This window comes from Symphalangus syndactylus, chromosome 6 (assembly GCF_028878055.3).
Source record: "Symphalangus syndactylus isolate Jambi chromosome 6, NHGRI_mSymSyn1-v2.1_pri, whole genome shotgun sequence".
Taxonomy (NCBI): Eukaryota; Metazoa; Chordata; class Mammalia; order Primates; family Hylobatidae; genus Symphalangus; species Symphalangus syndactylus.
Window position 1 is genome coordinate 37,932,744 of NC_072428.2, and position 17,873 is coordinate 37,950,616.

At 38.7% G+C, this 17,873-nt stretch overlaps 1 protein-coding gene across 14 annotated transcripts in view; it reads left to right on the forward strand.

Annotated features, from left to right (window-relative positions):
- HPS5 (HPS5 biogenesis of lysosomal organelles complex 2 subunit 2) overlaps positions 1-17,873 on the forward strand; it is a 44,177-nt gene that overhangs the window by 11,064 nt on the left and 15,240 nt on the right. For 10 of the 14 annotated variants that reach the window (XM_055282171.2, XM_055282169.2, XM_063641036.1 and 7 more), the window contains 11 exons: positions 5-69; positions 523-715; positions 2,389-2,522; positions 5,087-5,299; positions 5,905-5,976; positions 10,477-10,565; positions 12,391-12,569; positions 13,658-13,816; positions 14,391-14,577; positions 15,253-15,376; positions 16,206-16,355. In XM_055282171.2, the coding sequence (XP_055138146.1) occupies positions 5-69; positions 523-715; positions 2,389-2,522; positions 5,087-5,299; positions 5,905-5,976; positions 10,477-10,565; positions 12,391-12,569; positions 13,658-13,816; positions 14,391-14,577; positions 15,253-15,376; positions 16,206-16,355 (1,565 nt within the window). Of the gene's footprint in view, positions 1-4; positions 70-522; positions 716-2,388; positions 2,523-2,608; positions 4,474-5,086; positions 5,300-5,904; positions 5,977-10,476; positions 10,566-12,390; positions 12,570-13,657; positions 13,817-14,390; positions 14,578-15,252; positions 15,377-16,205; positions 16,356-17,873 lie in introns of those variants that run through there. The other 4 variants (XM_055282173.2, XM_055282174.2, XM_063641042.1 and 1 more) reach the window with 4 other exon arrangements.

Consider the following 17,873-nt stretch of genomic DNA (forward strand, 5'->3'; position numbering starts at 1 on the left):
CTAGGAAGGTGCAATTTCTCAAGTCGCCTGTTGTTTACATGATGATGATTATGTTGCTGTAGCTACCAGGTGAGAATCTGTTCCAAAACTATCTGTCCTTTTTCAAGTGCATTTTAAATTGACACATGTGTTTGTTAGGGTGACCAACCATCCTGGTTTGCCTAGGATTGTCCCAGTTTTAACAGTGAAACTCCTGTGTCTCAGGAAATCTCTCAGTACCCAGCAAACCAGAATGGACAGCTGGTCATCCTAGTATTTGTAGAAAATGCTAATTTAAGGTTACAACATTTCGAAGGCCTTAAAAGACCAAGGGAACAGAGATAATTTAGATCATTTAACTTCTCCTATTAAACTGATTTGGTGACTAAAACAAGGAAATTAATACCTTGACTTTTTATAATACTTCCTCTTTTCTGAAGAACAAGAGTTGCATATGTATTTGATATAGTTGATACTGTGATGCGATAAAATTGTACCTTGTTCACCATTGCCAAGTTTGCCTCTGTGACTCAATTCTTGCAGTCAAGGTCTTGTAGTTGTTTGGGAATTAAATCAAGAGCGTCGTGGGAAACCAGAACAAATTTATGTGTCTTCAGAACACAAAGGCCGAAGAGTCACAGCTGTCTGCTGGGATACAGCTATTCTTAGAGTTTTTGTAGGTGATCATGCTGGGAAGGTTTCTGCTATCAAACTCAATACTTCTAAACAAGCAAAGGTGAGAAGCAGTCCCATTCTCTGTGTATGTAGTGAGATACAAGGTGTTGTCTTATAAAACTTCCAATTAAAGGATGTGATTTTATCTACTGTATGTCTTGGGAGACTAATCCGGAGTCCAAACTTGGAGATTTTGAGGAGACCTGTTTTTATATAGTACACATGGTGGTCTGTTTTAGCTCAATACTGTTACAGAATGGCTTTTGTGAACTAACTTCAGTACTTTGCACATTATCTATTGCAGTCCTTCCTGATTCACCTGCATGGCTCATTTAAAGCATTCTTTAGTATAAGGCTATTAAGAAAGAAAAGATATCTATTTATTATTGGTGTGAATAAAGTGACAAACATAGAAATGACACCAATTGCCCAGGCTCCTGGTCTTCTCTGCTTCTTGTGTAGAAGAAACTCATAGGTCTAGGAATATTTTTTATCAAGATGGATATAACTTATTTTGGATGGAATCTTGAAGATACCTTCTGGCTTTGCTCTGCTGTGCAGGTCCTCAGGCTTCCTGCTGCAGTTATTGCTGAGTAGAAGGGTTGAGACTCAGGTTACCCTAACAGAATACTCTAGTTTGTCATTAAGACAGAATAGACCAGCTTCTCATTGTCCTGCTCCTCCACGGCCATTACATCAGAAGTAGAGGGATTTGTCTCGCATTGGCTTATTTCTATTTAGGATCCTGGCAGAAAAGAAGGGCTGTAACTACTATTGGCTAAATTTATTTTATTTTTTATTTTATTTTGAGACAGGTTCTTGCTGTGTCACTCAGGCAGAAGTACAGTGGTGAGATCATGGCTCACTGCACTCTTGATTGCCTGGGCTGAAGCAATCCTCCCACCTCAAACCTCCTGAGTAGCTGGGACTACTGGCATGCACCACCACGCCTGGCTAATTTTTAAAAACTTTTTGTAGAGACAGGGTTTTGCCATGTTGCCCAGGCTGGTCTCGGACTCCTGGGCTCAAGTGATCCACTCACCTTGCCCTCGCAAAAGTGCTGGGATTACAGACATGAGCCACTGCACCTGGCTATTGGCTAAATTATTTTATTTTAATGAACACATCAGAATATTTTTCTGGTTTTGCCATCATGACCTATCAAAGTTATCAATTGATTGTTAATATATTTTGGACCTAAAATATAGAAACCCTAGTAAACTTATTTTGTCTTTTTCTAAAAGGGAGAAGTATTATCTACAGGTGAAAAATTCTTTCACATACTCTAAAACTTTATTTCTCTAGAGACAGGTTCTTCCTCTGTTGCCCAGGCTGGTGTATAGTAGCATGATCTTAGCTCACTGCAGCTTCAAGCTCCTAGGCTCAAGCAGTCCTTCTGCCTCAGCCTCCTGAGTAGCTGGGATTATAGCTGTGTGCTACCATGCCTGACTAACATGTTCTAAACCTTGCTTCATCTCTTTCATTCTAACCTCTAAGATTAGATAATCACAAACAGAGCCTTGCGAAATCTCTTCTGCAGTTACGTACCAGATTATTTAATACAACTTTTAAGTGACTAAGACTTTGATATCCTTACAAGCAAATTAAGTTTTGGCTTATTTGAAAATTTTATTTTGCTATTCAAGTTATTTTCATTTACAGGGTAAAGAGGAAGAGATGGCATGTGTATGTTATGATTAAATAAACTTTATTTCTTTCTCACATTCCTTTTAGGCAGGTGCTGCTTTTGTGATGTTTCCTGTTCAGACAATAACAACTGTTGACTCCTGTGTTGTACAGTTAGATTATTTGGATGGAAGGCTACTTATATCTTCACTTACTCGATCCTTCTTGTGTGACACTGAGAGGTATATTGACCAACCATTAGTCATCAGAAATGCAGAATTTTAGAACTGGGAGGAACTTAGAAGTTATCTACCCCAATCTCCATCAATCAGTTATACAGATTTTTTTTTCTTTTTTTTCTTTTTTTGAGATGGGGTCTCACTCTGTCACTCAGGCTGGAGTGCAGTGGTGTGATCATGGCTCACTGCAGCCTTGACCTCCCCAGCTCAAGCGATCCTCCTACCTCAGCCTCTCAAGTAGCTAGGTCTACAAGCACATGCCACCATGCCCTGATAATTTTTTGTATTTTGTTTAGAGACTGGGTTTTGTCATGTTACCCAGGCTGGTCTTTAACTCCTGGGCTTAAGCAATCTTCCTGCCTCAGCCTCCCAAAGGGCTTGGCTTACAGGCATGAACCACTGCCCTTGGCTATACAGATGTTAAGGAATCAGTTGTATGCAAGCTGATGTTAGAGAGCAGAGAGGAGGTAGAGGAGTCTAAGACAGTCCAGTGGGTGACTAAGACAAGTATTCCGTGAGCCCGTTGCTGGTGAGACATATTCTAAGTGCCATGAGAGAAGGCTAAAGGCCTGTTTTTATATGGGGAAGCAGGAAGGCTTCTTTGAGTTTTGTTGTTTTCAAGATTTGTTTTATTTTAATAGAATTTTACTAAAGGGTAAAATTGGATGAAGAATAATTAAGAGCTTTATGAAGATAAGTATTTCATCAAAATCTCAAGGGTAGATAGAGCCAGAGGTCCAATGAATGGCAAAGGAGTGCATTAGCGGTAGCTGTGAAATACCAGAGCAGAATAGCAGACAGCTGGAAATGAATATTATGCATCACTATGCCAAAGTTCTCAGCCATTCTCGCTGCAAGGAAATTTTCACTGGCCATTTCTTTTTTTCACTGGACCTGGCAGCTATCATATTTCTCAGGACCATCTCCTTTTAAAAATTTGTCATGGAGAGTTTTGAGCCTACACGAAAGAAGGGAGAATTGTGTAATCAACCCCTGTGTACCTATTTCATAACTAAAGTTGGATGACAGTATCATAGAACCTCCTGTAAAATTAACATATTTAGACGTGCTTACTTTCTGTTAGCTAGAATTCAGTTTTGGGGGACGTGTAGTATAATAAAATGTATACTTATGTTAAAAAATCTTTTTGTTTCAACCTGTTTTCCCTCCCAACAAACAGTTTTTTTGTTTGTTTGTTTGTTTGTTTTTCTTTTTTTAAAGCTAGGACTCCTAGTGACCAGCCAAAATGATAGATATGACTTTGCTTCATGTAAATTTAGTGTTGATTAACTAAGGTAGCATATGTGAAGATACTCAACTTTGTGCCTGTGACGTATTGTTTGAAAAATAATAGAAAGTAAGATTAATGAGTATACAAATGATAATGAATTGATTACATTTTTCACGCAGCAAACATTTATTATATTCCTCCAGATCCTTAGCACTGTATTAGGTACCATAGAAAATATAAAATGAAGAAATATATTTTATTTCCCAAATAAAGAGTATAAGTAATAAAACCACTACTTCCTGTACTGCTCTGTATACATTTCAAAGCACTCTTACACCTGTGTTCTTAAAGTAAAGCAAGTGTTATATTTTATTCATAAAGCAATTAAGTACAGAAGTAGTTATTGAATTATCTGAGGTTATCTAGTAAATTCATGCTAGAGAGCATATTAGATCACTCTTCAATAAAAGAGATTGAGTTTATGGAACTCTATAATGTATTGAGTGCTTTTTGTAGGCCTGACAGTGTGCTACACACTGGAAATTCAACCGAAGAGGAATAAGAGTTGTCCTTTGCCCTGAAAAGTCATGATCTGCTGTTTAAATAGACATAATTGCCATATATCATGTCATAAGTGCTATAAAAGCAAAGCATAGGAAGCATGTAATTCCATATATGGGAATCAAGGAAAGTTTCTGAGGAGGAATGATGGAATCATGGAGAGTAAGTAACAGGAGTTTTTAGGAAGAGACATCTCCCTTCTCATTATCACTTTCCATGTTCCCAGGCAGTGTACTAAGCTCTTTTATATGTCTAACTCATATAATCCTAAGGGAACAGAATGCTCCAAGGTGCAGAGTTTCAGAAGGACCTGGGTTTTTGAGGAAAAAGTAAGTTTATTGGGTGTTTGTGGTGAGGAAGTGACTTGGAGACAGGGTTGGAGAACTAGATTAGTAGCTTCCATGGAGTGTCCAAAGAGCATTTTACAGAGTGACTTTAGAAGCAATTAGTAGGATTCAAGGATGTATGAAATAGTTTGGTAGCACTCACCTTTTAGATTTGGAAGGGGCTAATTCTGAGCCTCTTATTCTGTGGATAATAAACTGAGTACTAATATGAAATGATTTGCTTCCTGTCACAGAAATAGCTAATGGCAAATCAGAGCCAGAATCCTATTTCGATCTTTCCATTCTATTGTTTTTTTCAGTATATTGCTAATATGAATGAAGGAGAAGGCATTGTGAGTGGAGTTATTATGCCCATGCTGATTTGTAGTGCCATTGTTTTTGACTTTTTTTGTAAGTAAATCTGCTTTCTCTTCCTTTCTGGATGTTAGAGAAAAGTTTTGGAAAATTGGAAACAAGGAAAGAGATGGAGAATATGGAGCTTGTTTCTTTCCTGGAAGATGTTCTGGGGGCCAGCAACCTCTGATATATTGTGCTCGCCCAGGCTCTAGGATGTGGGAAGTGAACTTTGATGGAGAAGTTATAAGTACACATCAGTTCAAGAAACTCCTCTCGTTGCCACCTCTCCCTGTGATTACTCTAAGGTAACGATTTGTATGGCTGGTTGGAATTGTTTGAAGAGCTTATATATAGAAGTTTGGTGAAAATCTCTGATATTCTATCTGTGTTAAAGATTTTATTATACCTGGCCGGGCGCGTTGGCACACGCCTGTAATCCCAGCACTTTGGGAGGCTATGGCAGGCGGATCACGAGGTCAGGAGATCGAGACCATCCTGGCTAACACGGTGAAACCCCGTCTCTACCAAAAATACAAACAAAATTTAGCTGGGCGTGTCTGTAGTCCCAGCTACTTGGGAGGCTGAGGCAGGAGAATGGTGTGAAGGGAGACGGAGCTTGCAGTGAGCCGAGATCGATCTGGGCGACAGAGCGAGACTCCGTCTCAAAAAAAAAAAAAAAAAAAAAAAAAGATTTTATTCTGTCTTTTCAGAGTGAAGTTGAATTTTTGTTAAAAGATTCAGAAAAGCCAAAGAAGTCTTTGATAATTACTTCTCCTATGATTAGTGTGAGTTGAATAAGGGCAGATGCAGTTAGGCTCTTGAATTTGTTTCGGAGGCAAAAAAAAAAAAGCATAATTTTATGTTATACTTTTAACAGGTAAACTCATTAACAGATGTGTTTACTTTCTAGATCAGAACCTCAGTATGATCATACAGTTGGATCCTCCCAATCTTTGTCTTTCCCCAAACTCTTACATCTTAGGTAAGTTTCTCCTTTCCTTTGATCTGGCGGGGCGGGGGGAAGAATACTTAGCTTTTTATCTCTGTTTCTTGTTCAGAAGTAGTTTTTTAAGGTTATTTTTGCACTAAATTACTTTTAGAAAGTTAAGAAATAATTATGTTACATGAAGTCGTCTGTATCTAAAAGGAATGGAAAGATCCTAGAAATACACTTCTCTTTCCAAGCCAATTGGAGAGTTTATAATTGCCAAGAAACTTCTAACAATTGGAGCTAAGATAGCTCTACTAACCTCCTCATAACCTCCCCTACCTAATGGGATGCTATAATGAAAGCAAGTCCCAGATCAAAATCTGCCACACAGATGTATGTTTTTTTAGCAAGCAGGCACAAAAATAGTTGTAGAACTTGTTCTTGTACGCTTGGTGAAATTTGAGCTCTCTATCCTGTAGGTACTCTGACAAATGCTTGCATGAAAGATCTGCTGGAGGCAGTTTCAGCCATATTCTAATATCAGAGTTCAGCCAGCCTTCTAGTTGGATTAGGTGCAAATTCCAGCACAAAGTGCTGCCCTAAAAGTTGTTAAACTGCTGGACCTGCCAATTCTTACACCTTGTTCTGCAAGAGCAAGAGTGCCAGTGTATGATTTCCAGCCAATATCTTGAACTCTATTTCATCAATAAAAAATTATTTCTGATATCCCTTAGGCTAGTTAATAAGATCTCTGATGCAAGGTCAGCAAATGTTTTATGAAGTTGTTATATGGTACACTGGAGTGTGAACACCTGATTCAGTTCTTTCAAAGGCTAACCACTCTTTGTGATTTTTAAAAATAATTGAAGTGTTAACTAATTGCCTCTAAGGGTAAGGATAAAAACCAGTTCATGTATTTGTCATACTTCCTACACTGAAGTATTTAAAAGTGAATTATAAGGCTGGGTGTGGCTCATGCCTGTAATCCCAGCACTTTAGGAGACCGAGGCAGACAGATCATCTGAGGTCGGGAGTTCGAGACTAGCCTATCAACATGGAGAAACCCCGTCTCTACTAAAAATACAAAAATTAGCCAGGCATGGTGGCATGCTCCTGTAATCCCAGCTACTAGGGAGGCTGAGGCAGGAGAATCGCTTGAACCTGGAAGGTGGAGGTTGCAGTGAGCTGAGATCATGCCATTGCGCTCCAGCCTGGGCCACAGAGCAAGACTCTGTCTCAAAAAAAAAAAAAAGTGAATTATAGACATTATAACACTTTAGTAACTCCATAATTCATCATGAAAGTGACTAGAGAAAGACATTTATTTTCCCATAATTAGATAAAGCATATTAAAAACTCTTCCTCCTTTAGCATTCTTCCTTTGTGACACTTGTCACAGTTTATAATTATATATTAATATAATATTTATTCATGTCTTACCCTAAACAGTAAGCTCCATGAGGGCTTTATTTCTGTTTTGTTGACTATTATTTTTTCAATGCTTGGCCTAATGCTTGGCACATGATAGATACTTAATAAATATTTGTTGACTATGATGTGATGTGCGGGGTGTTGGGAAGTCCCTTACCCAAGTTTTTTTTTTTTTTTTTTAGAGACGGAGTCTTGCTCTGTCACCCACATTGGAGTGCAGTGGCACAATCTCAGCTCACTGCAGCCTCTGCCTCCCAGGTTCTAGCAATTCTCCTGCCTCAGCCTCCCAAGTAGCTGGGACTCACAGGCGCACGCCACCACACCTGGCTAATTTTTTGTATTTTAGTAGAGATGGGGTTTCACCATGTTGCCCAGGCTGGTCTCAAACTCCTGAGCTCAGGCAATCCACCTGCATCAGCTTCCCAAAGTACCCAAGAATGTGTTTTCTAGTAATCGGGCCACAATACACTTAGCTCTCCTGGTAGAGTTATTCTTTTGACTGTAGCTATTTAAAGCTCCTGTTATAGTCTCTACCATGGTAGACAAAAAGCCTTTGATGATCTGGCTCTGCCTATTCCTCAGCTAAAGCAACAATTAACTCCACTTTGAAACCTCTGCTGATTCCTCCAAGAGGCTTACGTTAGACAACCTATTTCTGTGCATGTACTGTTGTCAAACCATATTCATTCCTTTATCATTGCCACTCTCTTATTGTATTATGAATATGCATCCCAGCATCAGATTGTCAACTCCTTTTCTATGGGCAGTGTTAGACACATAGAAAATTCCCAAATGATAGTGAATTCAACAAAGAGTTTTTTCAAAAACATGAAGAGGAGGGCTTTTTTTCGTTCCTGTTTATTTTTTTCATTTGTACACTGTGCCCTATGGGACTTTTACTGTTGCAACCCATAAATCCCAGAGGGGGCATCCTTATGTACTTTGTTTCCTTTCAGGCACATTGGTATCACTTTCCTTTCTGGAACTTCTAAAACAATGCTGTTAGGCTTATGTCCCCATTTATTATCAGTGAAGGGAGAAGGGGACAAGGAATGTATAAATTACAAGTATCAGCTTTTATCTAAGTTCCCGTCCCCAGCACCCCATTTTAATCTAGGTTGCTATTCCTAAGGAATTTTCCAAGCTGAATGTCAGGTTCAGTATCAAAATTATGATCCTGTGTCTCTTTCTCAGGGATCCTCTGCCCCCCCTTTTTTTTTCTCCTTTGACTCTTGAAGGCAGCCTTCTCAATTTTACTTTGGATTAAGATTCTGACCATGTCTTGCATTTTATGACAAAGATTACTTTCCTGTAAGGATAGTGATCTGGTCTTTCATATTGACAAAATGTTTAACACTTACATAAGGACCCAACTCCTGTTAAAAATCAATTAGTTTCATAGCCACATGGAACCATTTTTAGTACTCTTGGAAACATAAAGGAAAAGGAAATATAGTCCCTGTTCTTAAGAGTATAATTTATTGGAGAGATGTGATTTATTTCTCCCAAAAGCTTAACAACAATAAGAAGTAAGAGTTGTGACAGTGCAGTACGTGATTAAGTGCCATATGAGCAGAGTATAAGAAATAGGTTGAGTGCAAGAAATAGGGTGAGTGTTGTGGGCTGTAAGGGAGGATTTCAGAGGGAAGTAGAACTTCTGATCCTTGAGAGGTGGCTAGATTGAGAACATTGTAAGTTGGAGAATGTCCTGAACAGCATTAGGAAGTGGAGATTACCAGTGGTATATAAAAAACAGTAGCAGCCTTGAGAGAATAAATGAAATATATGAGATAAATTTATATGAGTAAGTATAGAAAAAGATGAGCAGAAAAAGATGAGTCCTCCAGAGGACTGGAGAGAAAGAGAACCAAGAAAATGCAGTGTCCAGGAGCCCCAGGAGGTGAGGTTCAAGAAGCAGAGAACAGTTAGCAAGGTTTGCTTCTGCTTGGGGTTAAGAAAATGAGAAGTGATGAAGGGTTATTGGGTTTGGCAGTTTGGGAATCTGTGACTTTTTGAGAATTCAGTTAAGTGGAATAGTTAGGATTCCAGATAATAGTGGGTAGGTTAGCAAAGACAAGTGGAGGAGGAAGTAGATTCTGTGTTATATAGGAAAAAAGTCCAGGTTTTGGAGCCAGACTATCCTGTATATCCAGTATAAATTCTGACTCGTCTACATTTCATGCTGAATGGCCTTTGGTATATTATTTTATCTCTCTGAGCCTTAGCTTTTTCTCTTTTTAATAAAATAAGAATAGTATATCTACCTTGATTGGCTTCTACAAAGTTAGGTAATATAGACAGAGCCTTTAATAAAGCTCCTGGCACATTGTTGACCAGGAATTCTCAGCTTTTTGTTGCCCACACACAACTAACAACATCAAAATATTACTGTTCCTAAAAGTGGCTCACTAGAGTAATAATTGGCAGTAAGATGTTAGTCTTTGTTTTAAATGTGCCCCTATCATGTCCAGTGTGGAAAGTTCAGCTGCTTTAACAAACATCAGGTAAAGGTCCCTAAGCTTTTCTTTTTCCAGATACCAGCCTTTTCTTTCTTTCTTTTTTTTTTTTTTTTTTTTTTTTTTGAGACAGAGTCACCCAGGCTGTCACCTAGGCTGGAGTGCAGTGGCACAATCTTGGCTCACTGCAACCTCCGCCTCCCGGTAAGTGATTCTCCTGCCCCAGCCTCCCGAGTAGCTGGGATTACAGGTGCATGCCACCACGCCCGGCTAATTTTTCTATTTTTAATAGAGACAGGGTTTCACCATGTTGGTTTGGCTAGTCTGAAACTCCTGACCTCAAGTGATCCACCCACCTTGGCCTCCCAAAGTGCTGGGACTACAGGCGTGAGCCACTGCACCCAGCTGACCCTTTTCTTTTTCTGGAAAATATCTAGTATATGTGTCTGAATTTTCCCAATTTGGCATCATTTTATGCTATTTATTAGTGGGCTGTTGTTACAGACAGAAAGGAGTTGTTAGTACTTGATTAGCTGGATCACTCTTGTGTTTTCTTTGTACAGTCTGATTTTCCTTTAATAGCTAATGCAAGGATCTGAATTTGGGGAATTGTAAACTTTTGTATCCTAGCACACTTGAATTTTCTTGACTTCTTCTCTTGCAGTGAGCATTGTGTGCTGACTTGGACAGAAAGAGGAATTTATATTTTCATTCCTCAGAATGTTCAAGTTCTTCTTTGGAGTGAAGTCAAAGGTAATTATATTTTTCTTTGTAATTTTTAATCTCATGCTTATGAAAATTTGATTATTGTAGGAGCATTCTCTTGTAATTTAAGAAGTTGAAGAATAGGATGGGATGACTTTTTTTTTTTTTTTGGACTAAGTCTTGCTCTGTCACCCAGGCTGGAGTGCACTGGTGCGATCTTGGCTCACGGCAACCTCCGCCTCCCGGGTTCCAAGTGATTCTCCTGCCTCAGCAGCCTGAGTAGCTGGGATTACAGGCACGCACCACCACACCTGGCTAATTTTTGTATTTTTAGTAGAGATGGAGTTTCGCCATGTTGGCCAGGCTGGTCTCGAATTCCTGACCTCAGGTGATCTGCCGGCCTCAGCCTCCCAAAGTTCTGGGATTACAAGCATGTATGATTACAGGTGTGAGCCACCGTGCCCAGTCACGTTTCTTTTAAAGATTGACCATAGATATTTCCCATTGTAAGGTACTTCCCAAACATGCATTAGTGAATTTGTATTCAGCTATTTATTTTTTCATGAGTCATTTTATTCATTTTTTAATTGACACATAATAATTGTACATATTATGTACTCCATAATATGTTTCGATACATGCAGTGTATAGTGTACCCTGATCAGATCAGGGTGGTTAGCATATCTATCATGTTAAACATTTATTAGCTCTTCGTGTTGGGAACATTCACTATCCTTCTAGCTCTTTGAAAACATACATTATTATTAACTATAGTCATCCTACGATGCTATGGAACAGTAGAATTTATTCCTCCTATCTAGCTATAATTTTGTATCCTTTAACAAGTCTTTTCCCTGTCTTCTTCCTCTTACCCTTCCCAGAATCTGGTCACCTCTGTTCTGCTTTTTTACTTCTGTGAGATCACATTTTTCTAGCTTCTGCATATAAATGAGAACATGTAGTCTTTAACTTTCTGTTCCTGGCTTATTTTACTTAACATAATGTCTTCCAGTTTTCATGAGTAATTTTAAGTGCAGTTTTCATTAGTAACTGCTGAAAAGGAACAAACAGGTTATTTTTCCCTCTATTGCCCTGAGTCTTTATCCCTGCCAGAAGTCTTACTTTGACTCCCATTTTGTATCTTTATAGTTTGGGGTTCAAATTGTTCTAGTGGGAACAACAGCCATCATATATGACTGAGACAGAAAATCAATCTCTATATTCTTTGGGTTAAAACCAGAAGTGGGGGAAATCTAGCTTTTTTACCATTACTGCTCAGTAGAGAGTGTATGTTGACATTTTGTTTCTTTTCTATGTTTGTAAAAACCAAAAAAGGAGAGAGAAAGAAATCATTACTTACTGGTCTCATCAACAGTGATTTTCTTGTGGCTTAAATTTCTTAAGTATGTCCCTTGAAAAGTAGTCTTTTAAGTCCTTTCAGGATACTCTGCCAAGACAGATATTTTCTTGAAGGCAGGTATTTTCTCATGAACTGTATATTGATTTACATACTATGTTAAAATCCATTCATTGAGGACCAGGTTATAACACTCGAACCTTATAGTCTGGCCTCTAATGTAGATTATCCTCTTTTAATGTCCCAATTCCTTTTCACAGAAAACAGCATTTTTAAACATAAGACTTTAGGTCAGAGAGATATAGTTCTTTCTTCACAGCTTTTATTCTTGATCTTTTTAGAATAGTTTCTAAAATATGATTTCTTCATTGAACTGCAAGTACAAAAATAGAGATGAAATTCAGTCAAGCCAAACCCTACATAAGAAATGAATTTATTAGAATAATTTCAGCCCTTTTAAAATTGTAAGGGGTATTTGGTTAACATTTTGTATGTTCACACCTGTGGTTTTTGTAGCTATTCAGGATGTGGCTGTCTGTAGGAATGAATTGTTCTGTTTGCACCTAAATGGGAAAGTCTCACATCTGTCCCTGATATCTGTGGAGCGCTGTGTGGAACGCCTGCTAAGAAGAGGCCTATGGAACTTGGCTGCTCGTACATGCTGTCTTTTCCAAAATTCTGTCATTGCCAGCAGAGTGAGTCAGAGCTTACCTAGACATCTTTACCATGGATTGGTGAAACTATGCTAGCTTGCAAGATTGTGTTACAAAGTTGCTTGATTTTATTAACCCTGTCTGTGTGACCTACAGATAACAGCAATACATGCCCAGAGAAAGCATGATAGATATATCTAGGGGTGGATAGAGGGTAAGAAAGAGGGTACAATTTTCATTTAAAATATCAAATTTAGATAGAAATTTGTTTCATAACTTGTTTTTAAGGGGGATAATTGTGTATATGGTAAATTTTAATTAAATGATAATAATAATAATAATTATTATTATTTTGAGACAGTCTCGCTCTGTCACCCACGCTGGAGTGCAGTGGCACAATCTCGGCCCACTGCAACCTCTGTCTCCTGGGTTCAAGCGATTCCCGTGTCTCAGCCTCCTGAGGAGCTGCGACTACAGGCGCTCGCCACCACACCTAGCTGATTTTTTTTGTATTTTTAGTAGAGACGGGGTTTCACCATGTTGGCCAGGCTGATCTCGAACTCCTGACCTCAAGTGATCCGCCCACCTTGGCCTCCCAAAGTGTGGGATTACAGGTATCAGCCACCGCACATGGCCTTAAATTCTTAATTCCTAAGAAAATTCTCATTAAATCTTTCTCTAGCTTGCTAAGCCTTTTTAAAGCACCATTGAAGTTTTATGTTCTATATTAGACTTTTTTCTTTTCTTTTTTTTTTTTTTTTTGAGATGAAATCTCACTCTTGTCCCCCAGGCTGGAGTGGAGTGCAGTGGCACGATCTCGGCTCACTGCAACCTCCGCCTCCCAGGTTCAAATGATTCTCCTGCCTCAGCCTTCCGAGTAGTTGGGATTACAGGTGCCTGCCCCCATGCCCAGCTAATTTTTGTATTTTTAGTAGAGATGGGGTTTCACCATGTTGGCCAGGCATGTCTCGAACTCCTGACTTCAGGGGATCTTCCCGCCTCGGCCTCCCAAAGTGCTGGGATTACAGGCGTGAGCCACCGTGCCCAGCCTAGACCTCTTTCAATATATTGGCCATTTGAATATAGATTTACCTACAAATAGCTATTCCATTGCGATATTGTTTTATTAGGCAAGAAAAACTTTGACTGCAGATAAATTGGAGCATTTGAAATCTCAGCTGGACCATGGCACCTACAATGATCTAATTTCTCAACTGGAAGAATTGATCTTAAAATTTGAACCTTTGGATTCAGCTTGTAGCAGTAGAAGAAGCTCCATTTCATCACATGTAAGTATTCTCACCTTTGAAGGATTTTGTAGGGTAAGATTTTTCCACCTTCGGTTGTTCTTATTTACCTCTAGGATCCCCAAATTTGTTGTCCTTTCCATTTATATTTTTTGGTGCGAAGGGGTGAACTTTCGTTCAGCTAGTGGCTTAGCACTGTGAAGCCTCCATTTAGGTGTGTCTTGGAGCCACATTTTGTTTTGTCATTGTTTATTATTTTCTGTTCCCTGATATACTCATATAGCTCCCAGCATAAGTTACGTTGCTCTAATCTGTGATTTCAGGTGCTTCATGCTAATTTGAGTCTGAATGCAGCTCTGAATTATCTCATTTAATCCCCATTCTCACTACCATGCTTTATGAAGACAAGCTAGAGAAATGTGGCAGCTGATGCCACTAGCACATGGAGTGACCCAGCTGCCAGGCACCTAAGCCTTGCTCATCAGTTTGTTCTAATAAGCCATAATGGTTGTTACTAACTTTCTATTTGAGTGTTGGTATTTCTCTGCAGAAGTTATATTAAAGTTATAAAGGAAATTTTTGCTTTTTTTTTTTTTGGAATTCTTTTAATTTTTAGGAAAGTTTCAGCATCTTGGACTCTGGTATTTATCGTATCATTAGTAGTAGAAGAGGCAGTCAGTCAGATGAAGACTCTTGCTCCCTTCACAGCCAAACCCTCTCAGAAGATGAGAGATTTAAAGAATTCACCTCACAGCAGGAAGAGGACCTGCCAGATCAGTGCTGTGGCTCACACGGAAATGAAGGTGATGAATGTGTCTGTTGTTGGTTCCTGATGTGAAGCCATTATTTTCCATGAGCTCTTGTTACCAGGATTATCTTGTGCACAGAAGTTCTCTGAAGTGTTAATAATTTTTAACATGTTGATAGAACTTTCCATCCAGATCTACAGATCTGCTCCCTACTAGAAGAGTTGGTTTATGTTTAGTATTTTTTCCCCTCATGTTTGGACTAATATTAGGGCCTGTTTTTGATCATGCATCAAAATGCTGGAAAGGTTATGAAAGAAAGGTCATTAACCAAAAGAGTGGAAATATTTTATTCTGACTAACCAAATTATTTTTCATCAGGAATGAAAAATTACTGCAGTTTTTGGGGGTCATTGCCTTCCTTTTTCAATGTGCAAGTATTCCTGTGGCTGAACTAGTGAGAAGAGAATAATAGAGATCCTAAACTCCCTTTTTGACTTATGGGGACTCAGGGTTAGTAGGCAAATGAAGGTACCTGCCTCAGTGTTTTATGTGGACCATCCCGTGCGTTTTGTAAACCTGTGTTCCACTCATTTGTTTCTGGGTCAGTTGTGATTTTGGTATTGAATCCTTCATTTCTTTCGGTTTATTCATTTCGGAATTTTTTTAAAGATTAAAACAACTCCCACGTGATTAGATTTTGTTTCTTTTTTTCCTGATTCCATTCATTAGACAATGTTTCTCATGCTCCAGTGATGTTTGAGACAGATAAGAATGAAACTTTTCTCCCCTTCGGCATTCCATTACCATTTCGTTCTCCATCTCCTCTTGTGTCTCTTCAGGCTGTCAAAGAAAGGTAAACCAATTAGTCTTGTCATTTAATTCTATTACTGATCTTATTTCAGTTCTCACATTGGGTAATTTGTGCTGAGAATGGAAAATGAGAAAAAGGAAGTCTCTTGTTTTCCATATAACTTGTCATATGGAGCTATTAACTTCTCATTTACCTTGGGGAATCTAGCTTCCCTCTGTTTTAGCAGCTGATATTTGAGTTGTTGCAGATGTAGGTGCCCCCACCCTCAAGAGATCAAAAATTAAAAATCTCTGATGGGAATAGTTTCCACGTATCATTAGTCTTTAGTTGATCCTTTCTAATGGTCAGTTTGGGCTCAGACTTGGAGTCTTTTCAGAATTCTTTCTAGCTACTCCATGGGACCAGGGTTGACATTTGAGTTTAAGAGAGAAGACTTTGTGCAGCTACTTAACTGCTTATCTGAGTCTTACTGGATACAAATTTTGCTTAAGAAGGGTATATTGTGACTAGTTAACAGCTGAGTTACATGAAGCAATTCTTTGTTCTGTGACCAGAATGGGCCTGATGATCACATGGCTTTGCGTAAGTTGACGGAAATATTACAGATACAGCTGGAGTTAAAGACCTTTTCTTTAGCGCTGAAACACTGGTTTCTTAGGGCAGTTTAGTAAATAATGTGAATCATTATATTGTAAGTTTATAAGTTTATATACGTGAAATGTTATTATTTGAACAGAGAAGTTCCTATAAATACTAAGTCCAAGTCGCCTCCCTAGGACTAATAGAAACACAGAAAACTCAAGAATGAAAACCTGAGTTTTCTCAGTAATAAGTTTTTATTCATGTTAGTTTTTTGTTATTTGACTTCTAGTGTTTCTAGCTTTGTGCGTAAAACTACTGAGAAGATTGGCACCCTTCACACAAGCCCTGATCTGAAAGTGAGACCAGAGCTCAGGGGTGATGAGCAATCATGTGAAGAGGATGTGAGTTCAGTTACCTGCCCAAAGGAGGAAGACACTGAGTAAGCCCTTACACATAAATATACATTCTAGGGAATCCAGCTGTCAGTTTTAAGAAACCCATTGACCAACCTTGTGCAGCCTGCGGCCCGTGGGCCTCATGTGTTCCAGGACGGCTTTGAATGTGGCCCAACACAAATTTGTAAAGTTTCTGAAAACATGAGTTTTTTTGTGATTTTTTTTTTTTTTTAATAGCTCATCAGCCATTGTTAATGTTAGTGTATTTTATGTGTGGCCCAAGACAATTCTTCCTGTGTGGCCCGGGGAAGCCAAAAATTGGACACATGTGCCATAGACTATGTCCTTTGCAAGAAGGCACATGTATGTCTGCATTCATTGAAGATTGTTTGTGTAGCTTATAAAAATTGTGGAATTCCACAAAGTGTTGAAAAATTACATCACCCTGAAGCAGATCTATTGAGCAGAGTTTTAATTTAGTACTTCTTCCATCTTTCCCCTGCATAACTCCCCTCCTTCCCCCATAATCTCTTCAAACTTCTGGGATCTCACAGGAGTATTAAGAGTAGGATGACCATGGATCTAGACCTCGTCCTGGCTCTGCGTATGACTAGTATGTGACTTTGGGAATGTCACTGATGCTCTCTGGCCTGTAAGATCCAAAATGTGCTATTATTTGATGAGTCAAGGACTCATCAAGCAATAGCAAAAGGACCACCTTTTATATTCACCTAATTGTCTCATGTAACATGAGTATAATACTTTATTGTCTAATAAAGAGAATATTAGATTGAGATAATGAAAAAGAAAAGAAGGGATTCTTTAGGCAATGAAGAAACTGTTGATCAAGCCATTGGCATTGATGTCCTGTCAGGTACCTTCCCATGATATGCTGGTGGCCTGGTCCTTGTGTAGTAGAGTTGTAGCAGAGCCCTTGATCGGGCATAGTGTGGAATATCTTGTCTCTCTGGCTTCTGCTTTATAGTTCAGGGAATCTGGATATTAAAGGCAAACAAATTCAGCACTTACCCTGGAATTAAGAGAGAAACCCATAGGACCAGTGTATCTGGACAGCCAGATGAAATAAAAGATTTTTAATCCTCAGAATAACTTAGTGAATCCATATGTTTATAGAAAAAAGTACAGATTTTTTGACATGGCATTTAATGCAGGCTTCTATCTGACCTTAGCTACCTTTCTAGCCACATCTTTCTAAGTGCTATAAATTTCACTCCTATCGGAGAACTAAGTGTGTACGCTGACACTTCACTACCTTTATTCATGCTATGTCTTCTATCCAGAGTATTCTCCCGCCATTTTTTGTGACACAAATAATACCTCCTTAGGAATATGTCCCTTTCTCTACTCAGAAAAATTATTTCTTCTTCTCTGCTTTCATATCACAATGCTCTTTAAAGAGCTGCTCTTTGGTGTTCGACTTATTCTTTTTTTAAATTATACTTAGTTGTTTGCATGCCTTTCTTTCTAATGAGAGCTTACTGGAGCTTATCACCTTGAGGCCAAGGACCACCTTTTCTATTCATCTATTTGTCTGATGTAAC